This window comes from Silene latifolia, chromosome 11, assembly GCF_048544455.1.
Source record: "Silene latifolia isolate original U9 population chromosome 11, ASM4854445v1, whole genome shotgun sequence".
NCBI lineage: Eukaryota > Viridiplantae > Streptophyta > Magnoliopsida > Caryophyllales > Caryophyllaceae > Silene > Silene latifolia.
This window is the reverse complement of record NC_133536.1, coordinates 150,547,642-150,564,213: the sequence shown is the minus strand read 5'-3', so window position 1 is coordinate 150,564,213 and position 16,572 is coordinate 150,547,642. Positions and strand designations below refer to the sequence as shown.

Genomic DNA, 16,572 nt, shown 5'->3' with positions numbered 1-16,572 from the left:
GTTGTAAATCAACAACCGTTGTCAAATAAGTATTAAAAACGGGTTTAAAAATACCCGTTGTGATTACTTTTCACTAACTTTGCCCCAATTTTGCGCCAAATTATTAACAACGGTTGTTCAAATTTAACCCGTTGTTAAAACGTATAACAACGGTTATATAACCATACCCGTTGTAATTAAGTTTAGTAAAAATCGCGCCATACATTCTACAACGTCTATTGTGATTTTCGTACATAAACGTTGTTAAAGGGGCGTTGTAGTTGCCTGGATTTGTAGTAGTGGTACGTATTAGGAAGCTCTTTTGATCGAACACCTAATCCCGCCCGCCTCGATAGCGGCCTCTACTAATGATTAGGGACATCATTTATACTCGATATATCGTCGATTATATGCATGCAATGCAATATCCAAGTTTTAATCCTAGCATGTGAAGAATTAGACCAAGTCGGTGAACACGCAATTTAGCATACAATTAATGTCGAAGTAGGATTTAATGCTCAATTACATGTGAAAACATACAAATGATACAAGAAATATGATAAATATAATAAAGGAAAATACAATAATGAAAATTACAATAATTACATTGGGTTCATTGATTTATGTCGAAAATACCTTTAAAACGGATAATTTGAGAAAAAGAATAAAAGAAAGAATTAACGAACAGATCAGTAGGCGATAATACGATTAATAGTTAATTATACGTAAACTAATCAAACTAGGTCAAGGCAGAATGGAAGTTCAGAGACAGAAATCAACCTGGAACAGCGAAAGCAGATCGCGCCCTTTGGAAAGAGCGCGGCGATTCTTTCGTGTCTGTTCCAAGGGTGAGTTCTGGCTGTAAAGCCGGAACTGCAAATAATTAATGTTAATTCTTGAATTTAATGGTGAATTAATATACTTACTCGGTTGGAAGTGATTAATACGTTATTTACATGTGAATGAGGGTCATAAAAGCAATAAAACATGGATGAGACGGATTAAAGACGGATTATTTACATGAATGAACAATTGATTAATGACATGGGTGAACAAAATAGGTTAAATATGACGAATTAACGACAAATTAATGACGAATATGACAAAAGACAAATGAAAATATATCAAAGATCGAATTCCAGAAACCCGATATGAACAAATCGAATTTCTACAACCCGGATTGAGTTTATTGACGAAAACCCGCAAATATTGGATTATAAGGGATTTAAGCCGAATTTTAATGATGGATTAAACGTGTTAATGATGAACAATAATATACAGGTGAAATTCTAATGCTATTGTATCAAAGAATTAAAGAAAACAAGCGAAAACGAATAAAAGTTGACGAATTACAGAGGACGAAGGAAGAAGAAAGGAAGCAGGAACTGCGGCAGCCTCACGAAGAGGCGCAGCAGGAACTGCGCTCCTTCGAAGAGGCGCAGCAATTGCTTCGTCCTTTCTCGACAGTCTGTCTTCTGGAAATCCGTAAAAGGGTTATAAACACGGTTTTAGAAATCGGTTTTAACAAGTATTTTCGACATAAACCTTACATTAATGATGATACAAAAAGTAAAGAACAATAATAAAAGAGAGATTTACACCCTCAGACTTACATGTTTGACGAAACGAGATGAACTAAGTTATCGATTAGTGATGCTCCACTCGAATGTAACGAAAGTGCCCTCGTTAAAGGAAAACGATTAGATAAATTAAGTTGATTATTTGTGGAGTTGGTCAAATTGGTCGGTCATGCAAACGAGGCTGGTACTCAGAAGGATCTGAGCTTACGTGGTAAAATGTTCAAGCACGTAGACGCCAAAAAGTAAGAACAAAGGTCTAGAATGCAAAGGGAGAAGAGAAGGGCGGACACTCGCGTGAGAAATATGAGGAGAGAAGGCTCCTATTTATACTAATCACGTGAAGGAATAGGGTTTTCGGAGAGACTTTGGAAGTGAATCTCGGAAAGATATGAAAAAGATACGAGAAATACGCAGAAAAGGACCTGGGAAGAGGCGCAGCAGTCACTGCGTCTCTTGGATGAGGCGCAGCAGTCACTGCGTCTCTTGGAAGAGGCGCAGCACCTGCTGCGTCTGTTCCCAAGTGGTTTCTTCCTGCGGAAGAAAGATTTCCGTGTTTAAGTTATGGAATGACGGAATAATTTGGTTTTCCTTAATATTTTGTATGAATATTACGGGAAATTGGTTACCAAAGATTAAAAGATTGTGAAATATTTATAAAATATGGAATAGAAATATCCGGAACATTCCAGAACATTCTGACTCGGGATTTAACGGTTGTCATAAAATGAAGACGGTTTTAGGCCCGGACTCCAAATGTACTCTAATTACTGCCAAAACGACCGTATCGGCACGTAGATGACAACTAAGAGGTAGACATTAGTGTTTGAAGAATCACTTGACGATAAACTTACGAACTGTCACAAATCGTTCCGCGTACCAAACATGCGGCCTAATCATCACCGGGTGGTTTGCAGGAGGTGCAGAAATGAGGTATCTACACATGTGGAGCAAGAAGAAAGTTGATTTGGCTTGTTGACAAGCCCAACATGGAACGGAATTTCTCCTTGTAGCATAACCGAGTCGGAGGAAGCACCAGAACACAACCCGAGCACCCACCAATGGCTCCAACTTCTTCGGCAAGAGGACGAAGCTCGCCTTTCGGGAAAATGAAAACATGGTGTTTCGAATCCCAAAACCGAGAACATGCTTCAAGAAATGAAGGTTGCACCTTGACTTGACGAAGCACCAAAAATTGACCAACTCCCATGCTAACGAGTTGATGCTTTTCGGGAGGCGACAAATCCCGGCACCATTGTCGCAATGCGTTCTCAAAAGCATCCATGAAATATTTTTGTGGAAGAAGAAGAGGTTTTGTAGAGATGTTTTTGTGTTTCGGATCATGAAACAATGACGCGCAAACGTCCCTATTTATACAAAATGATCAGCGCATTTTTCAGAAAAAGGGGAGAGCCGGCTTCCATCGCCAGGCTGCTCGCGCCACTTTGGACCTTCTCCAGGATTCCATTTTGTTGACTTGTCTCTTTCAACTTGTGCTTTCTCCTGACACCTCAAACCTCCCGCCAGGAAGCTCGCGCCTCTTCGGGATAATCCGGGACATTTTGTGTTTCCTCACACTCACATTTCCTTGTTTTCGCGTTTTACGAAATCCGACACGGTTTCCATGACGCAGCTTTAAGCATACGTATTTTTCTTTCTTTTTTTAAGGGGGGAAGGGCTAGTCGCCCCGATCTGCGATGGATCGTTTCCATGTCAGTCGAAATTCCGAAATTTTTTTCGCTTTTTCGCAATTTTCCATCAAAAATCAAAACCGAAGATTGATAACACGACATCAGTTTTCCTCAAAAATTCAAGCTATCACAAATTCGAGTCTTGACCTCAAAAAATCAAATATACTCGCAAAAATCCTTTTCTAAAATTCTTTCCTGGCGGTTTGAGTTTGAATTTTTCGAGTCAACTTCGATAATTTCGACGCAATTTAATTCACGACACGAGTTAATTGCTCAAATTTTCAAATCAATTCATTTTGAATTCCGAACGTGACGACTTGTCACCGAATTTTCAAAAGTCATTTCAAAATTTCAAATTTTAACTTTAAGTCATCTTGTTTAATTTTTGTTTTTCAATCAAATGCTTTTACGTGTTTGCGTTTATGCGTATGTGCTATTTGTTGCCTGTTTTCTACACTAACGATGCAGGAACTAGTGCAAAGCAAAAGGAGAATCAAACAGCCGACAGCGCTCCTCCGAAACACAACACAGAAAAGCCAAAAATCACAAAATAAACCACAGTCCAAAAACACATATATACAAACCGCCTCACGAAAAATGTAAATATGTACAGACAAGAGTCCAAGACACGGACAAACTACAACAACTACTCGACGTCTCCTGTTGGACCAGTCATGGTCTCACTAGGGGTCGCCGCCAACGCAAACACCACCACCTGCTCAGGCTCCCTCTCCGGAGAACTCTCCAGCGTCTCCTCCTCCATCACGACGCGAACCTCCTCCGCCGCAGCCAACTGAGCCCTGAGAGAGGCAATCTCCGCGTCTAAACTCCGCAGCTCGTCATCACGACGCCTCAACTCCTGGTCCCAACGAGTGATTCCCGACCCCTGGGCCTCGATCATCGACCTAGCTGCCTCCAACTCAGCACGGATCCGTGCAAGCTCCGCCGGATCCGCAGTGCTCTGCAAAACACAATAACAGATCCTCAAGATCTAAAAACATGAAATACAACACCAAATACACAAAAACAGCACACAAAACGTACCTGAGAAAACCTAGCCTCCCTCGTAGCCAGGTCACCAGCAAGCGCCCTCCAGCGGTTAGCCATCCGCCACAAGTTCTGGTGACTAACAGTCGTCACTTATAAAACAAAAATGTCCTTCAATACAATGTAAGGCAAAGTATAATCGGAGAAAGTGTTCAAGTCAGGAACTCACCCTCAGAACAATCAACCTCCACTCCATGTCGGCATCGGTCACCAAGGCCGCCGCGGGCTCCGGTAAGCGCAACTGAAGCTCCTCGCCACCCGGCCCCTGAAAAGTGGTCTCCGTCGGGAAAGCTGGGGGCTGAGTCCTCATCAGCGGGTCGACTCCCTGCCATTTGGATCCACATCAAAGATGACAAACCCTCCTATCAAGGGAGACAATGAAAATAAAAGAAAAGAGAAAAACATACCTCGATCGGGTACCAAGCAAGCCTCGACAACCGGAAGGTGTCATAGTCGGCGTCCCGCAGCAACAGCTCCTCACCTCCCCGACCGTGAAGGTGCTCCTCAACCTCGTCAGGGGTCGACTCATGGAACAACACCTTATGCGGGTCAACCGGCATGACGAAAGTCGGTAAAGCACTGGCGAACTAAACGCTCACCCAAGTACCAGACCGGCTCAATCGCCGTCTCCAAGTACAGACGCAGGGAGCTGCGAGGCCGCAAACGCTCCTTGATGGCAGCCGGTACACCCGTGAAGTGCTCCCAAGGCCGCCCAACAAATTGCATTTAAAACAAAGCTATTCAGCTAACTGGGGGCTTCATGAGCTACCTAATCATCCTATCTCTATCTATTTCTATAAAGGAGAAGGGAAAGAAAGCGGAAACTTACATCTGCAACCCGAAGCTTGTTCACGAGACGCCTGCAGTCCTCGTAAGTCGACTTAGTCGACTTCTTCCGAGCCACCGTCCAACCCCTCACAGCAGGGTAAGCCGAGGGAACACCGTCTGCAGTCCCCGTACGCAGAGGAGTGAAGTAAGCATACAACCAAGCCTGTAATCAAACACAGCAAATACAAATTAGCCAATTTCTCAAAAATTGCCAAAGTCAAAATCAAAATCAAATTCAAAAAAAAAACTAACACGAAAAAACTCGTAGCTCAAAGATGAGGCCGGGACCAACCAAAGCAGGAGCACTACCCGCTCCCACTGTCTCCGGACGCACCGCCGCGTGCAAGTACCGGGTGAAACTCGCCAAAGCCGGCGTAACCCAGTCAAACCGACCCAAAGTGTCAAGGTCGGTGAGGAGAGGAAGCACCTTGGTCGACAAGCGCTCGCCCTTGTCGCCAAAGTACGTGGCACCCAAGAAGTACCACAACCACAGCCGCGCCTCCTTCGCGTCGGCCTCAACCTCTGCCTCCTGGCTTGCCAACGGCGCCGGAGCAACACCTGCCACCCTCTCAGTGAAGTGTTCCTTCACGTACGAACTTGCAATCAGGTACGGAGTGACGTCGGAAGGCTCCGGCAAAGCAGTACCGATCAAAGCAGTAACCGCAGGAGAGGACACTCTCTCCGGCGTCGCGGTAAACTCAATGGGTAGCTCGCCGCTGGGAAAACCGGATACCATGGCAAAGTCCTCTAAAGTCACGCCGACCTCCCCAAACTCCATGTGGAACGACGACGTCGTATCCCAATACCGATCCAACATAGCTCGGATCAAACACAGGTTCGCCCTAATCGAGGACCTGTGAATGTCCCGCCAAGCGGCCACCAACGGCCCAAAAGCCGACCTCTCTATCAACGCCCTCGACCCGGCTCGGAGAACGTCTTAGAGACCCAAGCAGGTAGAAAAGCCCGAGAAAGTCCTCATGGTGCCAATCTCCTGAAATCAAAAACAGACGTCTGAATGCCTATTTAGGCCCGACACTTCAAAAAATGACAAAATTCAATTGGGGAACACGACTCACCATGCCCTCGTGAGCACGGTAGGAAAGGTGTCGGTCCAGTCGAAGCAACAACTGGCTGCCGTCAAAACCCTCGGCCCACTCAGGCGCCGTCCATAAAAGCAACCCCCGCCGGGCCGTAACTCGCCTGGCTCTTCAACTCGCGACGTCAGCATAATCCTTGGCCGTCTCCGCTCTCCGTCTCTTGTGGCCGCGAGACTTGACGTGGTGGGTAGGGCCCAACTCAACGACCCTGTTGCCATCCCGCAATGACCGCCTAGTCGCCCGAGGACGTTGCTCCCTCGAAGAAACCCTCCTCCCGGAGGTACTCGCCTCAGCCCCAGTCTGAGCTCTCCCATTGCTAACAGCCCCAACAACGGGCTCCTCACGCTCCTCGACGGCCCCTGAGGCCGCATCAGTTTGCTCAGAAGGTCTCTCCTCCTCAGTGACGTCCTCCACAACCACCACAGGCGTGCTAACCGGAGTGGTAACCGGGCTCGACCCGAATAACTCCTCAAGAGTCGCAGCCATGAACTCGGCCCGCCCCGAACGCTCTCCTACAAACAAAAAACGTCAGCCGGGATTTCGGCATTACGACGGCATGAAATGGATAAATCCAAAAACAAAAAAAACAACATGCAATGCAAAAACAAGGGCAATCCCGCCCAAAATCCAACCAAATAAAACCATTCACAAAAAAACACAAAAACGACTCGCCCCTCTTTTCAAGCAAAAGACGAGTCAAAATCACAAAAACGGCATTTCAAGACCCATACAAGGTCCGCCTACAACCCAAAATACATTCCTGACACAATGGGGATTTTTCTACGGTTCAAAAAGGCAATTCATACGCTAATTTGGGCCCAAACTGGTCAAAATTTCAAAACGACCGCGAAAAGGCAAACGTGATTTTATCACGCGTCAAGGTGACCTAAATTTCCAATAAGGTCCAGTTCAAGGCAAACTTACTCAATTCAAGCCCAAACAGGAGCTTATTTGGTCAGACGTAAGACCGTCGCAAAAGGGCAAAAATCCAATTTTGCCCACAAACATCCAACAAAGGTCCTTAAATGGCAAATACGGGTTTTCCAAACTACAATGCAACCTAGTGGGACCCACTACCCAAGCAAATAAACTTGGCACTGTGAAATGAGACGGTTTCTCGCCTCACTCACGTTTTTCGAGCATAGGGAGCTGGAACGGGGACCAAAATGCAAACTAAAAGCACCCCTGTACTCCTAAACAGGTTTCTAACCTAATGCAAGCATCAATTTCACTCGAAATGGGCCCAATCAAAAACGCCCAATTCGATTTTTTAGGGCAAAATTCGCCCTAATTCAATCAAGCTAAATATCAACAAATTTGAATGGATTCAAGAGGAAATACTTACCTTGAGATGACATTGTTGATGAAGGCAAGAATTCGAACAAGCTAGAAGGTCCAACAATGGCGGATTTGGCTTTGTTATGTCGAAGAGAAGGAAGACGAGGTTATGAATGATATGCGGCCTGACCTCGCGTCTTTTACAGAAAATAGGGAAGCCCCTTTGGTTCGCCAGGTGGCTCGCGCCTTAAGCAGGCCTCCCCCTTGCTCTTTCAGTGGATTTTGGGCTTTAACCCAATTTCCCGTGACAAACATCAAACTTTCATTTGACGATATTAAAGGTCGTCATTTTTCTCAAAAAACAAATAGTGAAAATTCAAATTCACTATTTTCGAAAGCTTTAAACGACGTCACATGAACCGTCCCTCCAATCAAATAGTGAAAATTTAAATTCACTATTTTCGAGAATTTTCAAGCAAACGACGATCAAAACCGCCAATTTCAAAAATAATGGTGAAATCAAAATTCACCATTGCCCTTCAAAATTTCAAAAAATAATAATGGCGAAAATTCAAAAACCGCTATTTCTCCAAATTTTAAGCGACGGCAATTAAAACCGCCATTTTCAAGATAATAGTTGGAAATTGAATTCCACTATTTTCACCACACATGTCAACGGCGACACATAAACCATCACTTCAATTAATAGTGAAGATTCCAAATTCACTATTTCCATCACATGTCAACGGCGGCACATAAACCGTCACTTCAATCAATGTTGAGGATTCCAAATTCACTATTCCTTTCAAATGTCAACGGCGGCATATAAACCGTCATTTCAAACACAATAGCAGATTTAAAATTTGCTATTTTCCTTCAAAATTAAAACAAACGGCGATCAAAACCGCCACTTCAAGTTCAAAGAAGAACGACGAATGCTGAAGATGCCAAATTCACTATTCTTTCAAATACCAGCAGGGGGCTTCTTCGCGGAACTCGCCCATTCCAAAAACATTGATAGTGAAAATCCATACTCACTATTTCCCCAGCGACATCACGAATTCGCTACTTTCAAAACAAACCCATTCGACGCGGCTACTCCCATGGTCCATTAACCGACCGTACCATTCGGCTGGCGAGCCATTGTCCGCAAACCATCCAAGGACAGATCCCGAAGATGCCTCGGGTACAATTCCTTACCACGGCTGGCAAGCCTTTGTCCGCAACCATCCAAGGATAGATCCCGAAGATACCTCGGGTACATTTCCTTATCGTGGCTGGCGAGCCATCGTCCACAACTTTTCAAGGATAGATCCCGAAGATGCCTCGGGTACATTTCCTTGCCAATGGCTGGCGAGCCTTTATCCGCAAACATGCGAAGACATATCCGAAGATGCCTCAGGTATGACTTCTTCTTATGGCTGGCGAGCCTTTGTACGTAGTCTAACGGACTTTAAACGACCCGCACAGACAGTCGAAAGACTCTAAACTGTTCCCGACGATAGGTCCTTGGCTCGTACCCTCGAGTCGCCTTGGCATCGCCCTTTCCGACGGCAGGTCCTTGGCCCGAATCTTTTCAAGCCGCCTCGACGTCGCTTGGGTCTCCAGGTTGTAATCTTCGATTGACCTGGGGGCTCTACTTTGATTTTCGCCCTGTCTAAGCCTCAGTCAAAGTGGGGGCTATGTAGATACCCAGTATCTACTGAGACTCCAACAAACACCCGATGATTATCGGACTACAACGTGCTTTGGAATCGCGGCGTTTGATCGACAGTTTGTGTACAACTTTACGTCGGAAAACTTAAAACGATTTCGAAAATAAAACATCTCAAAACATTTCAAAAATACCTGGAGTTTTTAATGCACGACGACGAGGTCGCAATGACACTAACTAGAGTAAAAACCGACACCGGACCAAAAACCGACTCAAAAATTCAAATCCAGACTCTAACAACGAGTCAAACCGAGTCAACCACCAAAAACAAAACATTTCAAACCTTCTACCTTAAGTTTTCCCGGATTCATGAATGGTCAAGTACCGAACATGTGACTACAAAACCTAGGATAGAACAAATCATGATTGCGTTTGTTGTGAAAGCGACAACACAGCTCGAACAACCGCGACGTGGCTCACGCCTCTTTGAGCAGCCCAGGTGGCCACGTGGCTCAAAACTCGCACAACCACTCATTATCCTATAAATACCCCTCAAATGCCACCCATTTGAGAGTTACGCGAGTGTCCGCCCCCTTTTTTCTCCCTTAAAATTCTCGACTCGACTTCTAAAGTCACAATCTGACGCGTATTTACGACCTACCGATCGTAAACACGAGCCTTACACATTGTTTGGTACCGTCATCGTGCATTAAATCACTTGACCGACCACTTCGACCACTACACCATCACTAAACTTCTAAAACACTCTTTTACTTACCAAAACGGTTTTAAACCGAGTTTTTTCCGATCAAACGAGTTGTTACACTTACGTCGGTCACTCGCCATAACCAAACATGTAAGTATGAGGGTGTAAAAATCCTCTTTTATTATGTTTTCATTTGCTTCATGACTATAACATGCTAAAACATGCATAACATGAACCAAAACATGGAATAAACGGGCCAAAACTGATTTTTGGTCTGAGGCAGAAGCCCCTTTGGTCGCCAACTAGCTCGCGCCTAAATGGGGTATTCAGACCAGAAATCAACCGTGTTTGTTCTCGTCATTTCCCTTAATCCATTTTTCATATTTGTAATCGGTTTTCACCATTTCAAGTATTTTCGAAACTTTGTTGTTTTATTTCACATGTTTTAACCATAAAGCATTTTTCACCCTTGGTTCTTCATACCTTGACGGTTAAATCCGTGTTTCGATGATAATATTTGGCTAATGACATTTAGAAGGTATTTTAAAGCCTTTTATTTCATTTCTTTACATTTTCAAATAAACATATTAGTCAACAACACAAAGTCATCCTTGGTTCTACATACCATGCCGGATTTTAACCCGGGTACGATGATGAGTACCGACTAATTACATTCAAATGGACTTAAAACAATTAGTCCATAATCATTTTCAAAACTATTCATGTCAAGTTTGTCAAACCGAACCCGACACCGAATATTATCAGATAATGATGACTATTCGAGTCTAGTTCTTCAAATCAACAAATGCGGTCTAAACGACCCCTTCAAATCAAACCGGGTTCAAACACCCATTTTCAACACGTTTTATAACGTTTTCTAAAAGGTCAGAACACGGCACATAAACCGTGGGCTAACCCGCGCCTAAACAGGCTCTCCTTTTTTCATTTTCAAAACAAGAGGGAGGCCCCTTACACCGCCGAATGGCTCGCGCCTCATATAGCCGTCTGGTACAGGGCCTGTTCCCTTCCAGCATTAGTCTAGGACGATACCGACTCCGGTTAACTCGGATATAGGACGGATCAGACGACTATTCAAACCATATTTGCAAAATGCCTTACTAAGACAAATGGATCATGTTATGCACCCTAAACCTAATACGGTAAATGGATGTTTAATTTCCGTCTTGCATGCAAATTAATCATTAATCCAACTCGACATCTTATACTTGATACTTGGATTAAATCAACCGACTTAGAAAGCTCTCACATGTTAGGTTTAAATCATTGGATGCGCATTCATGCATTTAAACCGTTTTATCAACTTTTGCATTCAACCAACCAATATCGATTAGTAGAGGCCGCTAAACGCGGGCGGGATTGGGTGTCTGATTAAAGGGCTTCCCAATACGTACCTTCACCTCTTACTCAGAAACTTTGGATAGTGGACGACCTTATCCAGGGCGTACGAGAGTCATTCTAGAGATAGGATGCTAAAGAGGGACAATTTCCTTATCTTTAGTAACTATGTCAAACGCTGCTTTGTGCTTCGATTTGACCGAGGTATAAAGTGGAATTCCAATGGGTTCCAGGCATCTCACAAATGCTTGGTTGCGACTCCGAACATCTCTAATCGTTTCGAGACCCTTACCGAGACGAAACCGACCGATCTAAAACGATCCGGTCGAAATCATGTTTACGCCGCCGAGCGTGGCTTTCAAAAAGACCGTTGTATGTCCACAGATCGAACTGGGCTTGCAGGTGGGCCATGTCCACAGTTACCTGCTCCTTAACCTGTTCAGTTGACTTACCAGGTAAAAGATCTCAATTGCCTTTTGGATGTGCATCCTTCAGTTTTTGGACTGGTCTCCAGACTTTCTGAGGAGCCTGCCTTAGTTGTACAGGTTTTCCCTTTCTACAATGCTCTTTCTCATGTCCAAGTAATTTATATTTAGTATAGACACTTGGTTTCCATTCATACTCGACATTCAAAGTTAATAAATTTTGCTTCTCATCCAAGAACTGAATAGAGTTTGGAAACTTCTGACCTAACTGCAACTCCACCATAACTCTAGCAAAACTCAATCTAGTTTTCTGCTCTGAGGCCTCATCACTTTTTACATATTGCCCCACTAAATTATCAATTTTACTCAAGCTTTTACCCCAGAATTTTAAGGGTAACTTGTGAAGTCTCACCCAAACTGGAACACTCTTAACTTCTTCCTTTGTTAGTTCCACTTTTGGTGACCAGGGTCTAATTATCATAGGCTTATTGTGAAATAAAAAGTGCCCACTCTTCAGAACTGCTTGCTTCATTTCCTTAGATTGGAAACGAACTAAAAACACTCCATTTGGCCAAAAGGAAATCTTATTAATTGTGTACTTACTCTATAATTTTTTCAGGAAGCCCTCCAATGCTTGCCAAGGAGGATTGGCACCCAAGATGAAACCATAAATTGCATTCTGCCAGTATACCAGCTCATCTTGGACATCCTCATCAGTCAGTTGTAAACAGGTCAGAAGGCTCGTCATCTACCAATTGCAAGATCTTTTTCCCATGTCTCTGGAACCACACACCATCCTCATCCTCAAGGGCTTCTTCTTCCTCTTCCTTATCTGTCTCCACCACCGTCTCCACAGTAGATTTTAAGTCACAGTCCTGCAATATAGGCACACCAGTAATCTCATTAATGCTTTTTTCTTTCTGTCCCTCTTCCACATTTGGACCCCGTACCTTTTTGACTTTTTCAGATCCGATTGCTATGGACGTAGCAGATTGAGAATAATTCTTATGTATAGTAGATTTTTTAGTCGAATCAATAGCCATACTTATTAAATCAAACTCCAGGAATGAGCCCTAATCAGACGGCATTCATCTTTCTCTTTCTATCTCTAGGATTTGTATTGTGGTGGATATTGTTAAAAGGTCATGGCCACGCTTGTAGTAGTGTGATGTTTAGGAGTGTGAGAATACTTCGATAGTGTTGACAATTGGATGATGATGTTTGTGAGTTCGATAGTGCTGACAGTGGGATGATGATGTTATGAGTAGGAGTAAACTTCGAGGACGAAGTTCTTTTTGAGGGTGGTAGAATGTAACATTCCGTTTGATGTTTATAAGTGTCTTGATAATGGATTTTTCTAGTGTATAATATGTTAGTGAGATGAAGCTAGCGGCTTTGGATGATGGTATTTGGTAGTGTATGGAGTTAGTGTCGACATGCTATAATGTAGTTGATACGATATCATGAGCCGTTGTGGAAGTAGGCATAGTTAATGGAGTTAGTGTGAGGTGTACCTGTTTGGTGCGTTGTGGTTGGAGTTTTGTTGCATTGTTGTGTCGTAGATAAGTTGTTATGTTTGTTTTTATGTACGGGTTGAACTTCGGGGACGAAGTTCTTTTTAAGGAGGGAAGACTGTAACACTACGGTTTTCTATGTCTATGGGTACTCTATCGAGTGGGGCTTACTCTGTCGAGTAAGTATGTTTTTAAAGAAACAGTAGGCTACCTGATGGGTACTCGATCGAGTATGTTGGGCACTCGATCGAGTAAGTGAGTCTTACGGGTTATTTTAGCCGGGTTTTGTTAATAACGCCTGATTAGTATAAAAGGACTCCGTCATTCTTTTTAATCACTTTTCACCTTTTCCAAAACCTTTCAAGAGAAAAAGATGTTACGTAGCTTTCATTCATCGCGTTATTAGCAAATCCTAAGGGCTAGAGTCGTCGGATCGTTGTGTTCTTTTCGCCGTTGAGACCGTCGTATTGTGGGTAAGCTTCTAGTGTGATTTTTATATCGTTTCATTGATTTTAGTTGAAACCTAATTGGGTAATTTGGGGGTTTTGGGGAGAATTGTTGATATTAGATTGTGATTGTATGATTGTGTGTTTATAGGAGGTGATTTCATTGAAGAACGATTTTGATTAGCTGATTGTGACGATCTTGGTGGTTGCTTTTCCATGTAGCGTTTCCCTACTCAGTTATTGTATAAATGATTATAAGATGGTTGATTGGTTGATTGGCATGATGATTTTATCGTAATTGGTATTGGCATTGTTTTGAATTGATATTCTGGTTGGTTATTAGTTTATATTGGTATTGGATTTGAAGTTGGTGATTGTTGATAGTATAATGTGGTTGTTGTATAACTGTCTGTGGTTTGCGAGGTGCATCCTCGGCTGAGTGGAGTCACTTGTGGGAGTGGCTTGACGCCCTTGATTCGCCTTCTGTGGAACCCGCCACAGAAGGGATGTGCACATTAAGGAACATGGGTTATTCGCTCAATGGAGATGAGCGGGGCTTAGGTGGGAACGACTGCCGTCCCCCACTGGTGGTGAGGCATATCTGTTGCTATGGATATTCTGACAGGGATACACACTTTAGTATGTAGTCAGATGATTGGTGATGTGATGGTGTTAGAGATTGTGATTGTGTATCTGTTGTTGTTTATCTTATACTCCCTCCATACCAATTCAAACCAATGGTAACATTGACTTTTTCACACTTGACGAGATACGTTTTGCAACGTAAATATCTTTTATTACACATTATTAAAAATTATAAAAATTTGATATTCTTATAGTATTCATGACGATAAATCAAACAAGATCTCACATGACTATATTTTGTCTTATAAATTAAGAATAATATCGAAAATTCCCTACGACCATGAATAGTGGCAAAACAGTCAATGTTACCATTGGTCTGGTATGGAGGGAGTATTGTTTATGCAGTAACTGACCCCGTTTAAATGTTTTAAAAACTGTGGTGATCCATTCGGGGGTGGTGAGCAGTTGTCTAGCAGGTATATTGTGGATGCGCGCGGGATTAGCTGGGGATGAAGTCACCACGAGTCTGATAGTAGTCTTCCGTTGTTGTGTCATGACATTTTATTTACTTTAGTTGGTTTTGGTTTGGAACAGTTGTATTGTACTTTATAGTTGGTTTTGTTATGTAATCACTTAAACTTATTTATCTAAAGTATGTTCTTTTATGTTCAATTTGATATACATTGCCTCGGGTAACCGAGATGGTAGCATTCTCGTGCATTAGGTAGTCCTAGTAAGGCACTTGGTGTATGTGGGTGTTACAACTTAAACAAAGCTAACTTACATGGATAAGTATAATAGTTTGGCTACTTGCCTATAATTTTTTAAAATGGACCATTGGACTTGCTCTAAGATACTTGGCCTTTTACAACCCTTTTCTTTTCGGTTTGCTTGTTTAAATGAGTTTCTTAGGTTTTTTTTTTTTCTGAAATGTAAATGAAATTTTAAAGTGTGCTAGTGTACTCTTTTTACACGTATATTACTTCCTCAATTCTAATGAATTCTACACATTTGCTTTTTGGGCACTATTCATAAGTGCGGAGAATGTTTGGTACAACTCCTAATATATAACATAAAAGATAGTTATGTGAGGTCTTGTTTTAATTGTATTGCCGAGTATATTCTGAATATCAATTTTTTATAATTAATACGTAACTAACGATATAAGCAAAAGAAAACGAGCCTTGATATATGTGTGTAAAGTAAATTTATAGAATTTAGTTGAATGGACAAAGTATTATTATATGTTGAAAGAGTAACGCAAATGGGAATGTAAATAGGATGACACTAAAGCGCACATGTGTTATAGAGGATACTATGCTACTTTGGGGCCAACCAAAGGCACACTACCTTTTCCGTGCTATTAAGAGACACATTATCTTTTGTTTCATCAAATACTCGCTTGTCGCGTTGCACCCTTATAAACATTACGTCGTACTTGGTCCCAACTTTCTTGGATGCAACTACTTAATTTTATTTAAACAAAAATTAAAGACTTTTCATATGAATAGAACGTGTTCCGTGGTTATATCCTTAAACTTTGTTTGGTAAAATTAATAGAAAGGTAGCTAAAAATTGTTAAGATAGCTGAAAACTGAAAATATAATTAAAATCTGAAAAGATAGCCGATAAGGTAACTGATTATATAAAAATGTTTACCAAACTAGTTGAAACGGTAGCTGATATTTGGTGAAATAACGTAAAAGATATGATAATAATTTAATATCATAGATTGAAGAGGCTAAAAAGGAAAATCAAATCGGTTCAGGTACATATGATACCCCTTATTTTAAGTTTCTATATATGATACCTCTATATTTACGTTTTTCTTTCCCATAATACGTTTTGACAAACTTACATCACAACGTCGTTACTCCTAAGAGAAATTGAGTAAGTTATGTCATTTGTGTTTTATTAATTAGGTATTAAATGCTAGTTATTAGATAAAATAAGGATTTAGCTATTAGTTTGATTAAGTGTTAATATATTCTAGGAAAGAAAAAGGTAAACACATGGGTACCATATGTAGAAACTTAAAATAAGAGGTACAATGTGTAATCTGCCAAAGTTCGAAGGTAACATGAGAAATTTTCGTTAATTTTGTTAACTAAAATTAAATAAAAAATACATCAAAATTCATAACTTTTTGTGTTTTCTTATAGAAACCACATATGATATATTTTGGATCTCGATTTAATTTTGTTTATTTGAACAATTAATTAGTTATAAAAAAATAAAACATATAAAGCCTACTTAAAAATTTGGATGAATAATCATTTATTTTATTTTTTCCATATTTTGGTGGAGTATATTTGTAAGTAAGTTAATGAAGAGCTTAATATACAATCAAAAATAAGAATCAAGTCTTGTAAAAATAGGTTAAAGAAAA

General features: G+C 41.7%; 1 protein-coding gene across 1 annotated transcript; it reads right to left on the bottom strand.

The window, feature by feature from the left end:
* Window positions 1–11,678: 11,678 nt before the first annotated feature.
* Window positions 11,679–12,170, bottom strand: LOC141614147 (uncharacterized). The gene has a single exon (XM_074432903.1). It carries the CDS (start codon window positions 12,168–12,170, stop codon window positions 11,679–11,681), a length of 492 nt encoding a protein of 163 aa, XP_074289004.1.
* Window positions 12,171–16,572: the final 4,402 nt, after the last annotated feature.